Raw genomic sequence first — 19,630 nt, forward strand, 5'->3', positions numbered from 1 at the left:
TGAAATGAGGTGAAATAAGGTGAAATGACTTCAGGTCATACATGGAAGGGGATTGAGTAGAAGTATAAAGTTTCCAGAAGTTTGGAATTAAAATAGGTCAAATAAAATGAAACTGAATTTCTAGAATTTTTGGAAATCATGGTAGAACAGGGAAAGGATAGAGATAAGGAAGGAACAAAGATGATTAGATCACAGATCCAGAGCTGAAAAGGACCTCAGAGGCTACCTAAATCAACCCTATCTTCCATATGAGGAAACTAAGGCCCAAAGGGGCTAAGTACTTCTCCAAAGTCACACAGGTAGTAAATAAAGCAATGGAAATTGGATTTGAATCCAGGTTCTGACTTCATAGTCAATGAACAATACATTTTAGAGCATCCATAACCAAAGTAATGTTTTATTTTGGGAATATAAAATCAATTATGTGTAATTTGGTTTGTTGATAGTTATAATATTTTAAAAGATGTGAATCCTCAAAAAAATTTCAAAAAATGCACTTTCATTCTCATATACTTCCCCATGATACCCAATTCCAAGGGGGAGGGAGGGAGAATTTCTTGAAACAATTGTCTCTCTCCACCACCAATTTCCCCCCTTCTTTCCTGTGCCTTTCATTTCTCAAGACTCAGAACTAGAAGTCATCTCCTCTCTAAGCCTCAAGCCAACCCTTTGTTAAAGCTCAGAACAAAGGCTGATTTTTCTCATATGTACTGTGTTCGAAACCAGATGTCAGAGTGGCTTAAGCCATAAGCTCTTCTTCTGGACTGTGCATGAAGTTTGGTCCAAGGTCCATCTGAATTCTTACCGAGTGGTAATGTTTTTCTTATGTCAGGGGAAACAGCCCATCAGCTTCACATCATAACCTTTCACATTCCATGCTTGCACAGAGCTAAAACCCTCCCCCCAGTCCAACTCCTTTCATCTTTCCTCTTAAATTCCTTTTACCCCAAAGTGACTGGCACATCAGCTTTCAGGAGAAACCTCAGCACTGCCTTTTCTTTTTTCTGAACCCCAAGAGCACGGCTGTTTTCTTCTTGGGAAGCAGCTGGTTTTGTTCCTTGATGAGTATTTATGAAGCAGCAATTAAGAATATTGGCTAGATGAATGTTCTGGGGCCTGGGGGGAAAGGGGAGGAAATTTAGCTCAAGCCTTCAAGAAGGGAGTCATAAATGGCTTTACTCTTGCAAGACTGAATATTCTAATCGTTTCAGATTTGGTCACTGGGTAAGTGCTACTTCCCTGTGGGGACTGTGATAACAAGCGCGCAGATTTCAGAAATGGTTGAAATGAACAATTCCCCCATTCTCCAGCCTCTTCTGCTTTGGCCCCCTTTGGACTGAGCTCTGATAGCCTGGGAGAAATAACCAGAGCCTAACTTTATAGGGCCCCATAACTATTTATTTATTTCTTAAAATTCGGCGCTTTGAGGGCTTTCTGGCTGCATGGTATTATGGATACTATAGAATTTTGGAGCTGGAAGGGCCCCTCAAATGGATCATTCTAATTTTTCTCATTTTATAGATGAGGAAACTGAGTCCTAGAGAAGCCTCCTCACTAGTCACTCAGGGAGTTAGAATAGTAGGATGGAAGGCTAATCTGGGACCCTAAACCTTCTAGGGTAAGGCTTCTTTTTTTAAGAAACTATATAACTAAGTCTTGATTAATGCCAATAATGAAGTGGTCACGTGTATTAGAATTTGCCCTATTAGATGTTATAATTATGTAAAATATATTCATTGGCTACATTTTGATGGAAATCTTCAGTGTGAATTTTTTAAAATGCCATTATTTTATGGGATTCATCATTTTCCCTAATCAGGATCTAGCAGTAAATGACTTGAACAAAACCATTTGCATGGAAGAGTCCAAGATGATCTCTTTATTTTGACATCCATAAAGGAGAAAAGAAACAAGGGGAATGAAAAGAAGTCTGGATTTTAAGGCAAAAAGTTTGGATAAGATTTTTGCTACTTTCTAGATGTATGACTGAAGGCGAGTCAATTAACCCCTCTGAGGTTTCTCGGTCTGTAAAATGGAAACAATTATATTTATACACCCTTGCTCACAAGGGAATTTTGAAGGTCAAATCAAATAATATTCATGTCATATAAATGTCATCTTTCCCTCCTCTTCTCCCACTTTTCCTTTCCCTTGGCTCCTGTAGCATCTAACATGGGAGCCCTGCTGCCCTCTTAGGGAGCTCCAGAGCTCTTGAGAGCTGATTGTTAAAATTTCAGTGAGAGAAAATGACTGACACTGGAAATTGTTTTACATGATTACACACATAAAATCTATATCAGATTACTTACTGTCTCAGGGATGGGGAGGCATGGGAAGGAGGGAAAGAATTTGGGATCAAATTTTTAAAGAAAAATTTTTAAAAATTAGAAAATAAAATAAAAACTCAGAGCGGATATTTACAGGTCAGAAATTGACTAACAAGAATTAGGATTCAGTTTATTGTTTTGTTGATTAGCTTGAGAAAATGATGAAAAAATGTTAATATTTTTAGATTAAACTTAAAAGTATGTTATGAATCCTTTTTGGGGGGAAGGTGGGAGGGAGCAAGCTGGTTGTTAAACATTTACTAACACACTCCTGGCAAGCACACCCATTAGATTTACATCCCAGATCCTGATGCTTTACCATGATTATCTTTCTAACAAGTTTCAGAGATGTTCCTTTCACTTCTTACTCTGAGTATAATAATCAAACTAACAATATGATTGCTTCTGGAGAAGAGCTTGTCAATCAACTATCCCATAGATCCACTTGCCATCTCAATGACTTGCAGAGCAAAGCAACCTTTCTTAAGGACATTTTCCTACATATGTTCTCTCCCCTTATTAGAAGGACAGTTCCTTAAGGTCAGAGTCCTTCTTTTTTGTATTTGCTTCTGTGGAACTTAGCACAGTGCCTGACACATTATAATAGTTTAGGAAATGCTTTTTTATCCTTTCATTTAATTTTTTCTCTTTTTTCTCCCCTCACCCACTCTCTGTATCATGATATAGTAAATGAAAGGCTGGTTTTGGAATTAGGAACACCAGGGTCAAAATCCTTTCTCTGACACCTACTGGGTGGTGTAGCAATGGACAAATCACATAATTTCTCTGTGCCTTAATTTGTTCATTCATTCATGAAATGCTTTTGATTATACTTATACCTACAGGTTGTTGCACAGAGTTGTTATAAGTCTCTAATGAGGTATCTTATCTAAAGTACTACATAAAAGTGACAGTTATTATTAGAAAAAATACATAGATGCTCATTATGGTTTTGGCTTTAGGGCTCAAAGGAAAAGGCTATAAATTGGCAAGATGAATTCAGGCAAGATGGTAGGTGAGAGATTCAAGTTCACTGGTGGCGAAGAGAATTTCCTTTCTTCTTCTTTTTTTAATTTTATTTAGTCAAGTTAGAACATTATTCCTTGGTTACAAGAATCATGTTCTTTCCCTCCTTCCCCTCCTCTTCCTGTAGCTGATGCACAATTCCACTGAGTTTTACATGTGTTCTTGATCAGAACCTATTTCCATATTGTTGATGTTTGCACTAGGATGTTCATTTAGAGTCTACATCCCCAATCATATCCCCTTGACCCATGTGATCAATCAGTTGTTTTCTTCTATGTTTTTACTCCCACAGTTTTTCCTCTGAAGGTGGATAGTGTTTTTTAGATCCCTGCAGATTGTTCAGGGACATTGCACTGACACTAATGGAGAAGTCCATTACATTTGATTGTGCCACAGTGTGTCAGTCTTTGTGTACAATGTTCTCCTCTTTCTGTTCCTTTCACTCTGCATCAGTTCCTGGAGATCATTCCAGTTCATATGGAATTCCTCCAGTTCATTGTTTCTTTGAGCACAATAGTATGCCATCACCAACAGATACCACAATTTGTTCAGCCATTCCCCAATTGAAGGGCATCCCTTCATTTTCCAATTTTTTGCCATCACAAAGAATATTCTTGGTCAAGTCTTTTTCCTTATTATCTCTTTGGGGTACAAACCCAGCAGTGCTATGGCTGAATCAAAGGGCAGACAGGCTTTTAGTGCCCTTTAGGCATAGTTGGCAAAGAGAATTTCTATAGTGTATGAGATAGAAAGAGTTTTCATTCTCCCTCCATTCATCCCTTTTTTCCTTTCCCTTTTTCCCCCCCTCTCTTTTCAGACTTCAACTAGTCTCTCCCTTTCCCCTTACTATCTTAGTCAAAGGAAAAAAAGTGGGGCTTTTGTAATAGAACTGAGACTTGGAAATAAAATGAAAACAAAAGAAAATTGAGAGACCTTTTTTGAAAAGCTCAAACTAACTTCACAATGCTATATGTAATTATAAGAGAGACAGACAGAGAGAAGAGATAGAACGAGAGAGAGAGAGAGAGAGAGAGAGAGAGAGAGAGAGAGAGAGAGAGAGAGCGAGCAAGAATTTGTGGCATTCTATAGAAAATTAACAAGCACTTATGTAGCAGATCTGTAGTCCAATTTGTATTTATTTCATTAGTAAGATATTACTACTCATCTTCCTTTTAAAATTTTTATTTCCTTTTTCTTTCAATAAGATTGAACATCAAATGACCCTGGAAGACCTAAGAAAACTAAATGTTGCCTTTCAGGTAGGAGAATTTTTAAAAACTTGGCAGACAAGAGATCTTCTTTTGGTCTTTTGGTTTTAGAGCCATAACTAGCTTCCTATTTCATATATTGTTTAAATTCAAAATAGAAAAGAAGGACTCCTTAGTGATTTGTGACAAAAGAGTGAAGGTGAGATGTGGCCATGCTGTGAGGGCTCTCCTGTTACAACAGGGGTGTCAAACTCAGATGGAAATAGGGGCCACTAAACCACACATAAGGATCCTTGCTTCAGCACATTGATTTAGCAAACAATTTTATACTTTATTGTATTTGTATTTATTTTGTTAACCATTTCACTGCCACTGGGTGGGTGGGGGGCATTGTAGAGGCACAAGGCTATGAGTTTGACATCTTTGCTGTAAAGGACTTTTTTATCCACCATCAGGACACAGAAACATCATGGAACTTCATCTAAGGATGTGATAGAGTTTCAGAAATGAAAAGTTAGTCCACTTAATTGAAAAATCAGAGTCAAAGGCTGTATTCTAGATTAAACTGAAAGTCATTTCTATTCCACAAAATGACTAATATGAAAAAATATTTTACGTGATCGCACATATAAAATCTTTGTCAGCTTGTTTACAATCTCAGGGAGAGGGGAGAGAAGGGAAGAAAGGGGCAAGGGTGGGAGGGAGAAAAGGGCAGGAAGGAGAGAGGGAATTTGGAATTCAAAATTTTAAAAAAGAATGTTTAAAATTTTTTTCCATTAAATTGGGGGGTGGGAAATCACTAAAAAAAGAAACCCCAAAACTGAAGGTCATTGCTCTGTTCTTCTAACTCATTCTTTTACTTTTAGGAGTTTGAAAAAAGAGGCCAGAAGTTCTTAGACATGGACATGTTCACATGGACAATGAAGAAGTGTGTGAAGTCACCTAACAAAGTAATTTTCCATATACTATATAAACATGTATATTCTGAAGTTGAAAACTTAAAAAACCTAATTGGCTTAGACTGTATGTCCATAAGATAATAAAGTCATAGTTCACATAGTTAAACTTTCCCATTTTACAGATGAGGTAAAGAGGCTAATGAAGCAATGATCAGCCCAAGGTCACAGATTAATAGCTGGAAGTGACCTGAGCAAGCCTCACCATTTTAAGATGAGACTTGGAGAGATTAAGTGACTTTTGCAAGGTCACAAACCTGGAATTTGAATTCAGGTCTTCTGTCTTCAAATTCAGTCCTCTTTCCATTATAAATTCTGTCATGCTATCTAAGGCCTTTTCCCATTAAAATTCCAGAATGCTTGAGATACTTAGACAAGTCTGAATGAACACATAGTTCAAACTGTAAAATTTTTTATTTAAGGAAATGAAAGAATTAGTTTTTCATAAATACTGCCACAGACTTGAGAAGTCCTGAGAGATCTAGATTTTCCTAAAGACTGGTTTGTAATTAGCATACTAATTGTTTTTAGGTAAGTGGGTCCTTCTGAATTGCTTTCAGGTCCATGAAAAGTTTAAGTATTTTAATATTCCCCCTGTAATCGAATTTACATGTTAAACAATGAAGAAGGGTTTTACTAGAAAAAAAGGAGGCTTTATTCCACCCACTGAACAAATGAAATGCTCATATTCCAAATGAGTTGTTGATATCAGCTGCTCTCTACCTTTTTAGTCTCAGGACCACTTTCCACTTTTAAAAATTAGTGAGGATCCCTCCTCTAAAAAGAGCTTTTGTTTATGTGAGCTATAGATATCAATATTTACCAGAGTAGAGATTAAAATGTCTTAGTAGTATGATGGAGAAAGTTTTGATTGAATGGGCCCTCTGAAAGGGTCTTGAGACCCAAGAGAGCCATACTTTGAAAACTGCTGGTCTAAATAATGAGATTTTATTGTATTTTCATAAGAATAAATGTTGCCTAGGAAGTAGAGTTTTTAAAGTTTTCTCTATAAGGCTAAATGATAAAATTTTAATTATAAGAAGTAAAATAGTCAGACAGTTTCGTGATCATACATACTCCTCAGAAGCTGAAAGAATATAATCTTGAAAAATCCTGAATTAAAAGATTTATCCACTGTCACTTGCCTAGAACAAGATATTTGAATTTGTTATAAGCTAGTGTTTTTGTGACTCCATTTTGTTGTAAGATGTATTTTTTTCCTTTTTTTAAAATTTAGAATATTTTTCCATGCTTCCATGATTTCTCCCCGCCCCCCCCCCCCCCCCCCCGCTTTTCCTCCCCTCTCCTGAAGCTGACAATGGGTTATACCTGTATCATTGTTCAAAACCTATTTTCATGTTATTCATATTTACAGTCAAGTGATCTTTTAACATAAAAACCCTAATTATATCCCTATTGAACTATGTGATTGATCATGTGTTTTTCTTCTGCCTTTCTGCTCCCCCAAGTCTTTCTCTGAATGTGGATAGCGTTCTTTCTCATAAGTTCCTCAGAATTGTCCTGGGTCATTGCTTTGCTGCTGGTATGTTCAATTGTGCCACAGTGTATCAGTCTCTGTGTACAATGTTCTCCTGGTTCTGCTCCTTTCACTCTGCATCACTTCCTGGAGGTCATTCCAGTTCCCATGGAATTCCTCCAGTTCATTGTTTCTTTGAGCACAATGAAATTCCATCACTATTATATACCACAATTTGTTCAGCCATTCCCCAATTGATGGGCACTCCCTCATTTTCCAATTTTTTGCCTCCATGAAAAGTGCAGCTATAAATATTTTTGTACAAGCCTTTTTTCCTTTTATGTAAGATGTATTCTTTAAAAGATTCCCATTTTTTTCATTTTTTAAATAATTTTCCTTTTTTATGAAAAATTAGGCAAAACAAGTACAAAATGGAATCAATTAGCCCATCAAAAATATTTATTATGTTCCTATTATTAGGTGCTGGATATACAAAGACAAAAATAAAACAACCCCAACACTCAAGCAGTTTGTATTCTATAGGAAGGACATGGAGTATTTAAATGAAACTTTTAAAAAATTAAAAATAGGCAAACTTTGAAAGGCCCCAAACTAGCTACATCTTCTAGATTTTTTTAAATGACACAATTTATTTGGGAACAGAGGAGGAGCGAGTGATTGACTAGTCAGAAAGTTCATGATATATACACAAGGTTTGGGCATGTCCATGTAAAACAAATATATCCATGTGGGAGGTCTAAATGTTTAGACAGGTAGTTCAACAGGTGACACTGATGTGAATCAGTGATGTGATCTGTGAATTTTTTAACTCTCCAAAAGAAACCATAAGCATTTTTCTCAGAGGAGGAATTTTATTAGAATTACACAAACACACACACATATTCCAAATGTTACTAGCCTAGGGTTGTATACATTCAGAACAAAAAACTGCTCGATTTTTTGTCTATTCTTTCTTTTTTTAAAATATCTCTAAACACTTTTTCTTTTTCTTTTTTCTTTTCTACTTTTTCTTTTTTATTTTAATAACAAATTTTCACATGAGTTTTCCAAAGTTATATGACCCAAATTGTCTCCCTTCTTTTCTTCCCTCCTGACTCCTGGAGCTGGCAAACAGTTAAATCTGGGTTATACATATATTATCATACAAAACATGTTTCCATGTTCTTCACTTTTGTAAGTGAATAATCTTAAAAAACCAAAGCCCTAAAATATGTACTCAAATAAACAAATGATAAATCATATACTTTCATCTGCATTCTTACTCCAACAATTCTTTCTCTGGAGGTAGATAGCATTCTTTTTCATAAATCCCTCAGAATTGTTCTGGATCATGGTTTTGCTAATTAGTAGTAAAATCTATTTCACAATTGCTGTTACTGTGTACCATATTTTCCTGGTTCTGCTTATTTCACTCTACATCAGTTCATGTAGGTCTTTCTAGCTCTTTCTGAAATCATCCTGTGCATCATTCCTTACAGCACAATAACATTCCAATACCCTCATCTTTTGCAATTAGTTCAACCATTCTCCAATTGAGGGACATCCCTTTAGTTTCCAATTCTTTTTTCCAACACAATCAGAGCAGCTATAAATATTTTTGTACATACAGGTCCTTTCCCATTTTATTTTTACCTCTTTGGGATATAAACCTAGGAGTGGTATTACTGGATCAAAGATTATACATTCTTTTATAGCCCTTAGGGTATAATTTCAAATCATCCGGATCTTAAAGGGGAGAGGAAAGCCCTTAGTTTATGCTTATCATTTTTAATCCTTTCTGCCAAATACAATAATGGATAGGAAATAAGCCCAATTATCTGAGAAAATGCTAGAAATAAATCAGAGAAGTTATACAGATAAGAATATACTAGAAAATACACGGAGCAAATTAGCTCTCCAGTTGGGAGAGAAATATTTCAATTCAAACCAGGAGAGAAGGCTCTAATCTTACACAAGAGGAAATGTCTTGAAGTCTTAATGGCAAACTGAAAATTGGGAACATGTTGAGGAATTAGTTTCCCTAACATATTTGCTGATTTCAAAGTCTGTCTCTCCATAAGTTTGGATTTGGTCCCCAAGAGGTTTTAGCACTATATGCTCACTCTCAAAGACAGCATGAACATTGTCTCTTCTCCAAAATTCTTATACCAACTTTGGTCGTGATTCTCTCCAAGAATTAGGGCAGTCTCTTACAAAATGCTTGGATGGAAACTCAAGTTACGTTCCTCTCCTGAGACAAAATGTCCCTTGCAAAAGTCAGCTGGGGTAAATTTAAAACTTATAGCATCAATTTAAACATTAACACCTTGAAGATGGAAGGTAAGGGGTTTTTTTATCACAAAATTGATTTTTTCTGGTATTTGGGTAACCAATATATAGTACTATTGAAAAGAAACTTAAACAAATATTCATTATCAGTGCACTTGTAATTGTCAATTGGTAAAAATATTTCAGAGAGGAGCAGGGAGCACAATGGATACAATAGCAGAAAGTTGGGAAGGCCTGGGTTCAAATCTAACTTAATCTCGATTGCCTAGCACTTGCCACTCTTCTATCTTAGAACTGATACTAAGACAGAAGGTAAAGGTTTATTAAAAATAATTTTAGGATGAATGGTAACAAAGTAAGAGGGTGGAGCTAAAATGAATATAGTATTTCTCAGGACTGAAGTCTAAAGGACTGCGGTAGTTTAGAACAGGCAGCCCAACAGTCAGTCTTTACCTTCCCATTTGTTTCTAACTTTAATTCAAAGCACTGATGCTACAAAGCTCTGCTGTAAGGAAAGAAGAGAAGATTTTGAGGGATATTTGTTCCTGATAGAGATCCAGTTTGTTGACGTTGTGACCATAGCACTCAGAGACTCCACAATAGAAGATGGAGAAAAGATGATGACCATGACCATAGGCTGCAACTAGGATAAGAAATAATGTAATTCAGATGGGCTTAATATCATATTTTCTGACTTCTACACAACTTGAGTCTTTTATCCTTGACAATAGTGAAGCTTGGCAGATTATGCCCAATAATTCTTCCTTGAAAATAAAAGTGTATATTTATTGAACACTGGCTTAAAGAATAAATGTATTGCTTTGGAGAAACTTTAACTCATAGACAAATATGTTAATCTCCCAAATAATTACTTTTGAATCAGGGAATTAGTTCTAATAAATCCAGCAACATGATCACACCAAGAAAGCATGCTAACAAAAAAAGAGAAAGAAGTGGGATTATGCTTTTTTAAGTTCCCACTGAATTGTTTCTGAAGTTGGGGAAATGTTGAAATTCCAAATACCCAAAAGAAATACCTAAACAAATGAAAAAATACCCTTGGATCATCTAGTTCAATAGGATAACCCATTCTAGAACCTGTCAGGGAACCCATCTTATCTCATCTTCTGCCTTCTCAGCCTCAGGGATTTTTGGAACTCCAGGACTAGCTAGCAACCAAGAAGGCTCCTTAGCCTTGGGGAGCTTCAAAGTGTCATAAGTCCCATCCAGTATCCCTGCAGAGTCCAAGTATTCCTAGTATGCAGTAATGAACTGTCTACCTGTCTAGATGACAAGGTGCAATGTATTGCCATCCACACAATGGTCCATGCAATGCCTAAATACTTCTGCTAAGGTTTAGGATGATGGCTCTGCCCACTCTGGGTGCCTAGGAGTTAGAATACTGACTAAGCAGGACTGATAATCGTCTTGTTTAGTATCCAGGACTTGGGCTTCCACACACACATATATGGAAGCTTTAAATGGAACTCTTGTATGAGAGACCACAAAACAATTCAGGACTTGGGATACCTGTATGGAATCATAATTCCCCAAAGATCCAGACTTTGCTATCTCTGTGACCTTAAATAAGTTCCTTAATGTTTCTGGGCATCAGTTTCTGAAGAGAAGGGCAAAGAAAAGAAGGGGAAAGAAAGGGAAGAGAAGGCTAGGTAAGCCAAGGCTCTCAATCCTCTGATGTCTTGTAATAAAGCCCTTTTTCTGTTGGCAGACCACAATGATCTTTGCCAGTGGAAGTTCTTCTGTCTGTGGGTCCTAGTTCTCTAGGTCCTAGGTCTCATTGGTCCTAGTTGGAGTAATAGGTTCATAAATATAGAATTAAAATGTATCTTAAGGAGCATCATTTTTTTTTACTTTATAGATAAGAAAACTCAGTTAAATGAATTGCTAAAGATCAAATAAGTAGTAAATTGGAAGAATTTAAATCTGGGACCTGATCCTTAATCTGACATTTTCCTCCTGTGCCCCCTGCTTGGACCATGCCTAATGCCTTTTTGTCCTGGGCTCTGCTGGATATTTTAGGGTCCAGTAGAGTTTCCATACTTCTTCCTGGTGGTTTTCAAGACTCCTCCAAGGTTTTGCTTAGTAGTTACAAAAGGAGAGCTTGGGAGCTTACTTCTTGGAGTAGGAGGTAATTAGCTCTCTCCCAGCAATGCTTGTATTCTTCTAATAAGATGCCAGGATCCAAGGCTCCTCTTGAGTCTGTCTCATCTATTCCATCAGTTCATAGGTTAGGTTAGGAGTTTGGAACTGAAAAGTCTCTTAGAGATCATCAAGTCTAATCCCCTCATTTTACAGATGAGGAAACTGACCCATGGAGCAGCTGGGTGGCACCAAGGGCCTAGAATTAGGAAGATTTGCATTCAAATTCAATCTCAGTTGCTTCTTATCTTTGTGACTCAGGGCAAATCACTTAACTGTTTTCTTCAGGTTCCTCATCTGTAAAATGATATGGGTGAAGAAAATGGAAAACAATTACACTATCTTTGCCAAGAAAACCCCAAATGGGGTCATGGAGATCCAGACATGATGAAAATGACTCCACAACAACCAAAACTGAGTTATGAAGAGGTTAAATGGTAGCATAGGATCACACAGCTAGTATAAGCATCTGAGACTGGATTTGAACTCACATCTTTCCTGTCTGAAGGCCTAGCCTTCTATCTATCGACTGTGTCACCTAGCCAACTCTCATTCAACAAATATGGATGTGTTGGTCATATTCCATAGTAGTTTCTTTGGGTGATTCATTTTTTTCCCCAATGTGAGCTTAATTAAAAATTCTGCAAGATGAGAGGAAACTTACTCTGTAAGTCAGTCATAGTGCCTCAACTTACCAATCAATAGAATTGTATTGGGTATCATTCCTATCTTGAATTATTTCCTTTCTTCTTGAACTGATCAAAAACTTCCTATCTGTTTCCCAGTCTACTCCCCTTGAGTAGGGAAAGCAGAAAGGTAATTTACCTGGTCATGTCAAAGGTCTGTTCCCAGAGAAATCCCTATGACTATCCAATATCCCATTTGGAAGCTACCTTTCCAAGGATAATCCTAGGTGTGAGTGAATACCAAGGGTTCCATTTCTAACTTCCTATTAGTTGGGATTACATTTTCTTTAAGTTAGAGAATATGACTAGGTCTTTCACTGGGAAGGGATTTTCATTCTCATACTCTTGAGTCAGGCTAATTGCCATATTAACTCTTTGAAAATCACATCCAGAGACGTTTTGAGTAAGAGGTACTCTTTAAAAATAGATGGAATTCATAACTAGGAGAAATGAAGGTGGCTAAATGCATTTTTCCTTTAGTAGATATATTTTTCTGTGCAGTCCACAAACACCAATAATGATTTTTTCCCACTTCTAGAGTAATGAGCAAATAGAACAACTTTTCATGAAGATAGATTATGCTGCAACTGGTGGAATTCAATGGGTAAGTTGGTTTGCACTTTGTGAGGTGTTTCTGGTTGTCTAAAGCTCCAAATAGGAATTTGAGGCTCCTTTCTCTATCTCTTTTATGGAATCCACAGATTTGGGAAAGATTAACAGTACCTCACTATTAAAAGAGCAGCCTAGGTAGCATGATTGATAGAGTATTGGGTCTGGAGTCAGGAAAACTCATCTTCTTGAGTTCAAATCTGGCCTCTCACACTTACTAGCTCTGTGATCCCAGACATGTCACTTAATCCTGTTTGCTTCAGTTTCCTCATTTTTAAATACGATGGAGAAGGAAATAGCAAACTACTCCAATATCTTTACCAAGAAAACCCCAAATGGGATCATTAGGAGTTAGACATGACTGAAACAACTGAACAACGGTGACTTGATCTCTTGCCTACCCATGTCAAATTGGAGTTGACCTGGGAGAAAATCTTAGTTCTTAGAGTGATTCTGCCCAAATCACTACCTGTGATAACTGTGCCTCAGTTATCCTCATCTGCAAAATTTGTGAGTTCTTTTGTGTGACTTTTAATATTCCTTTTCTGTTTAAATAGTGAGCCTAATGTAAAAGTCATAGTTTAAAAAATGTTAGGTGTTATAAATGTAATGAGGGTAAAACACATATGCAGAAACTATTGGTTTGCTAAAATATCATCTACTTGGAAGATGCTCAGGACCTATTTCTAGGAGGCTGGAGGACTGGAGCATTCATGGTTGTTCTGTGTTGACCTAACACATGGTCAGGGACTGCCTTTTTCCATTGACTGAGTAGCCAGAACCATCATCTTTTTTTTTTAAACCCTTACCTTCTGTCTTGAAGTCAATACTGTGTATTGACTCCAAGGCAGAAGAGTGGTAAGGCAATGGGGGTCAAGTGACTTGCCCAGGGTCACACAGCTAGGAAGTGGCTGAGGCCAGATTTGAACCTAGGACCTCCCGTCTCTAGGCATGGTTCTCAATCCACTGAGCTACCCAGCTGCCCCCTAGAGCCATCATCTTTAAAAGAGCTTGACTCAGACCCTGCCCTGGGCTTTTGCTGGGAGCCCTCCAATGGCTTCCATGTGAATGATGCCATTTTAGCAAACTGATAATGTCTGCACATGCTTCTGATCCCTGTTACATTTTTAACAGTAAATCTAGGCATTCTGGATCCTGGGACAGTACTTCAACATAAATTAGTCCATGAAGGGAGTCCTCACACCCACTGGCAATCCTGAATGTAAGTAACAATGAATGTGATGATGGTAGGGCAATGTGATATATCTTTTGGAGCAATATTAGCTGCCATGGACATGTCTTTTTTTTTCATATCACTAGTTTGAGATTTAATTCAACTAAAAACTTTTTATTATTTTAATAAGAAGTACTTAAATATGAGGAAACTGGGGCCCATGGAGATTAAGTAAATTGTCCTAAGATCAGAAGTGGGTTTTAAATTCAACCCCTTTGACTCTAGTCCCATTGCTCTTGTTATTCTTGTTCAGTTGTTTTTTTAGTCTTGTGTGACTCATTGTGATCCCATTTGGGGTTTTCTTGGCAGAGATACTGGAGCGGTTTGCCATTTCATTCTCCAGTTCATTTGACAGATGAGGAAACTGAGGCCAACAGGGTTAAGTGAGTTTCCCAGGATCACATAGCTAGTATGTCTGAGAGGCCAGATTTGAACTCAGAAAAATGAGTCTTCCTGACTTCGTGCCCATCAATCTACCACACCACCTAGCCCCAATGCTGTTAACACTATATGACAATTCTTCAGAGAGTATCCTTTCTTCTGTATATCTCTTTCAAACTCTTCCTACCATCATACCTTTTCCCCTTTTTTTGATAGACTTTAAAAAAATAGTAATTAGTAGCCAAGGTTCTAAAGAGGAGACCAGTTCTTTCTCCTGACTGGCAAGTGATGGACTAGGTACGTTAGGAAACTAGATTCTGGGTGTGTTTGTAATGCTATATGAAACAGTTAGTGTGCAAGTTGTGGATCAGGAAAATACATTATTTTGAATTCAAATTTGGCCTCAGATGTTTACTAGCTATGTAACTCTAGGCAAGTCACTTCACCCTGTTTGCCTCAGTTTCCTCATCTATAAAATGAGCTGGGGAAGGAAATGGCAAAACCACTCCAGTATCTTTGTCAAAAAAAACCAAATGGGGATATAGACTAAACAATCATCCTAGTGTAATTATTATCAATAATATGGAAATGGGTCTTGATCAATGAATGGCATGTGTAAAATGCAGTAGAATTGTGCGTTAGCTATGGAAGGGGGTAGAGGAGGAGAGGGAAAGAGCATGAATGATGTAACCATAGAAAAATATTCTAAATTAATTAATTAAGTAAAACTTTTCAAAAAATGAATGGGGCCACAAAGGGTCAGACAGAAATGAAACTACTGAACAACAGCAATAAATTTTGGCATGGAGAGAATTTGTGGGAGTCAGAAAAATGACTGATATTTAATTCCTTTCTTGCTCAGGATGACTTCTGTACCTACCTACAATTAGAGTATTCAGAACAGGCTGACTCATTGGTCCGACAGAAAGAGGTTTACTTCACCATGCCTGCCCTGTCCCAAGGGCTATCCCACAGTGGGCCTGTCCTTCGCATTTTCTCTCTGCCTGATGATACCCTAATCATGATGGGAGAAGATGGAATCATTTCTTTCTGGTCGCCACAGCTGACATTGAAAAGAAGAAAACTGGTTTTCGTATGTGATTTTCCTTTTATAGGGATGCTGAGTGCGACAGTTTGATTTTATTTGCAATTTTAAACTGCTTTTTAAGTGGCATGATTACATGAATAATGTCCTTGAATATAATATATTCCTATAAGGATGTGCCAGTCTAGAGAATGCCAACCAAAGGATGAGCTCAGTACATGGTACAAGATAATGCTTCGTTTCACTTCTAAAATCAGATTGAGTGATATATACATGTGATGAGACTGTGTATAATTTATGATATGTCTTAAGAGTAGACAAATGGAAAGAATTCCTTGAATATTTTCTCTTTTTAATGGTCATTTCAAGTGTAGCTAGCTATTTGGCAGAATTTCTCTTCAGTTATCACTGAATCATATAAATTAAGACTAAAAAGACATTAGAAGTTCATTTGGGCTATTCTCCCTGCTTCAAATATGATTGTACCTAAACTGCCTTAGAATCTGTTCTCTCTCTAAAGTCCTCCTTGGAAGTTACTTCTTCCCAAAGTCCCTTAGCAATCCAGAGCACTAAAGCAGTGGTGCTCATAGCAAGTTCTTCCTTAAATGTAATTTTAATTTCCTCTTGTTACAGTTGAAGTCCTTATCTTCTTGTTTTGTCCTTATTAGAGAGAAAATCTGTGCTATTGTCAGTTTCTTCCAAGTATATTTTAGGGATTATTACATATAGAACTAATACAAATCTCTCTCTCTCTCTCTCTCTCTCATCTCTCCTCTCTGTGTCTCTCTCTGTCTCTTCTCTCTCTTTGTGTACATATATATACATTCATATATGTATATCTTTAAAATTTTAAATTAATTTTTAAATTTTTTCCACATTACATGTTGATACAATTTTTAATAATCATTTTCTGACATTTTTATCCACATTATCTCCATCCCTTCCATCCCTCCTCCCTCACCAAGATGGCAGGTTATATGATACACGTGTACATGTATTATTATACAATACATATTTCTATGTTGTGAAAAAAAGGGACATATCACTTACATTAGAGAAACTTCTTGGAAGAAATAAAGTGAAAAATAGTATGCTTCAATCTGCATTCAGATTCCACCAGCCCTTTTATAGCAGTGAATAGTCTTTTTTTTTTTTGTCACAAGCCCCTTGGAGTTGTCCTGGATCTTTGCATCTCTGATAATAGTTAAGTTCTTCACCACTGATCATCATACTTTATTGTTACTGTGTACAACATTATTCTAGTTCTGTTCCCTTCATTTTGCATCTCTTCATATGTCTATCCAGGTCGTGTGTGTGTGTGTGTGTGTGTGTGTGTGTGTGTGTGTGTGTGTGTGTGTGTGTATGGTTTCTTATGGCACAATAGCATTCCATTACAGACATGTGCCACAATTTTTTTCAGTCCCCTATTGATAAATATTCCTTCAGCTTCCAGATCTTTGCTACCACAAAAAGAGTTGCTATAAATATTTTTATACATGTAGGTTCTTTTCCCTTATCTTTGATCTTTTTGCAATACAGACCTAGTAGTGGTATTTCTGGGTCAAAGGTTATACATATTTTAATGGCTCTTGAGGGCATGGTTTCAAATTGCTTTCTAGAATGGTTGTATCAGTTCACAGCTCCACCAAAAGTATATCAGTATCCCAATTTTTCCATGTTCCCTCCAATATTTGTCATTTTTCTTTCTTTTTTTCTTTTTTGTCTCTTTAGCCAGCCTAATAGGTGTTAGGTAGTATCTCACAGTTATTTTAATTTGTATTTCTCTAATTAATAGTGATTTGTAATAATTTGTCATATTGAAAATATGACAAAAGATAGGTTAAGTTTCTGTCTCTGAGAATTGCCTGTTCATATCCTTTGACCATTTATCCACTGGGGAATGCTTTGTATTCTTACAAAGTTAACTTAATTTTCTATATATTTGAGAAAAAAGACTTTTGTCAGAGGTACTTGTTATAAAAATTTTTTCCCAGTTCTTTGTTTCCCTTCTATCCTTGTTTGCATTGGTTTTGTTTATACAAATCTTTTTAAATGTAATTTAGTCAAAATTATCTATTTTATATCTTCTAATGTTCTCTGTATCTTATTTGAACATAAATTCTTCCCTTATCCATAGATCTGGCAGGTAAACTATTCCATGCTCCCCTAATTTGTTTATGGTTTCACCCTTTATTTAAATCATTTATCTATTTTTACTTTTCTTTGGTATTTGGAATAAGATGTTGGTCTGTGCCTAGTTTCTGCCATACTGTTGTCCAATTTTTCCAGTAGTTTTTGTAGAACACTGAGCTCTTCCAAAAGATCTTTGGACTTGTTAGACACCAAACTACTATGGTGATTTAGTACTACTATATAATCTTTTTAATACCATTATGCTACTGGTTCTATTATATAGTTTTGAGAGTCTTGGAGTTATCAAAATGACTATCACAGAGGAAAAATGGGTATTAACAGGCACCAATATATAATGAATATGTATAAAGCTTGTTCTGGTTTTCCTCCATAACTCATTGCTTTGTGAGTTGGATCCCCAGAAGGGTAACCACTCTCACATGGTCTAGGGCTGTCTATAGGTTCAGATCTCTAAAACCTATACCATGTGAATCCCTCCCACCTTATACCCCATGTGATTATTCCCTTATTGTATACAATGTAAAGGACTTCGAAGAAGATCCAGAGTAAAGATTTTCATAAAGGGAGTATATGATTGAAAAAGATGGATTGGTCCAGTGGGGAGAAGTAACTAATTGTTGGACAACCAGTTCACTAATGGGTGTCCTCAAAATAGCAAGATAAATTGAGACAGGCCCTTGTTACATTGAGTGGACCTCTATGAAGAATTTTTTAGAGAACATAGACAAGAATTGCATGAGATAGGCAAGTATAGAGGAGGTAAAATCTTTATTGTTGGAGAAAATGTCCATACTGATGAGATCATAGGTCCATTTGAGCATTACCTTTGACCATTAGAATATTTAATAACTTTTTTTTTTATCCTTGAAGGAGACTGGTTAAATGAATAGCCTGGGATGTTGGATACGTTTTAGAAATAAGAATGTCTGTAGTAATGCTGAAACCATCCTTTAAAATAAAGATATTCAAGTGACAACATTTGTACAACCTATTGGAATTGCTTGTTGGTTCTGGGAGCAAGGTGGGAAGAGGGGAGGGAAAGAAAAGGATCATGTAAACATGGAAAAATATTCTAAAATAAATAAACGAATAAACATTTTTAAATAAAATATATTGTGATATAATTAAATTCCTTCATGTTTTAGGACAAAGCCATCAACCGGAAATCAAAGTGGGTAACAGATTTCACAAGTATGCCGCAGTATAACAAATTGATCATCAGCACAGGGTGAGTGCCAGAACTCTTGAAAGGAGGACGTACATAGAGGATGATATGAATATATGTGTGTAGCATGTATATGTGTATGAACATATATTCTATATAACATACTGGATCCCTATAATAATGAAATTTTAAATTCAGGAAATCTATCTGTTTATAAATCTATCTCTCTGTCTGTCTGTCTATCTGCCTATCTATCTATCTTTTTATTAATCCATCTATCTTTCTACCTATCTATTATCTATCATTTGTCTATCTCTCTACCTTTCTATTATCTATCATCTATCATCTCTATCTATATGTTTGTCTAAGTTCAAATATGCCATTTATCAACTGAGTGACTTTGGACATATGGCATAATCTCTCTGGTTGTCTGGTCCTCAGTTATGAAAAAAGGAGTTAGACTTAATTAATTACTTATTATTATTATTTATTAACTTAATTAATCTCTACAGTTTCTTCCAACTCTAACCCTATACTCCTTTGAAATGTACCTGGCTCAGTCATAGTTTATACATTCTTATATCTTGCCATCTGGGTCCAGGAATTACAAAATTTCCTGGAAATTGTAGTGAAAGGAACACTCAAATAAGGGTCCAGAAACAAGAGTTCTGTTCCTGACTCTTTCTTTATTGCAAGACTCCAGACAAGTTATATTGCCTTTCTGGAATCCAACCTCAGACACCTCTTAGCTGTGTAACCTTGGAGAAGTCACTAATAACTTCTGCCTACTCAGTTCCTTATCTGTAAAATGGAGATATTCATAATAGTGCCTACTTCACAAAGTTGTTGTGAGGACCAAATGAGATAATATTTTATAAAGTGTTTGGCACAGTGCCTAGCACACAGGAGGTGC

At 36.5% G+C, this 19,630-nt stretch overlaps 1 protein-coding gene across 1 annotated transcript in view; it reads left to right on the top strand.

Annotated features, from left to right (window-relative positions):
- The window catches only part of LOC100026292 (WD repeat-containing protein 49-like), a 223,135-nt gene that overhangs the window by 31,679 nt on the left and 171,826 nt on the right, over positions 1–19,630 (top strand). Inside the window, exons 2-6 of the mRNA XM_056825130.1 lie at positions 4,559–4,612; positions 5,428–5,511; positions 12,668–12,733; positions 15,216–15,446; positions 18,698–18,780. Of these exons, the coding sequence (XP_056681108.1) occupies positions 4,559–4,612; positions 5,428–5,511; positions 12,668–12,733; positions 15,216–15,446; positions 18,698–18,780 (518 nt within the window). The remainder of the gene's footprint in view (positions 1–4,558; positions 4,613–5,427; positions 5,512–12,667; positions 12,734–15,215; positions 15,447–18,697; positions 18,781–19,630) is intronic.

The sequence above is a fragment of the Monodelphis domestica genome, chromosome 4, assembly GCF_027887165.1.
Source record: "Monodelphis domestica isolate mMonDom1 chromosome 4, mMonDom1.pri, whole genome shotgun sequence".
Taxonomy (NCBI): domain Eukaryota; kingdom Metazoa; phylum Chordata; class Mammalia; order Didelphimorphia; family Didelphidae; genus Monodelphis; species Monodelphis domestica.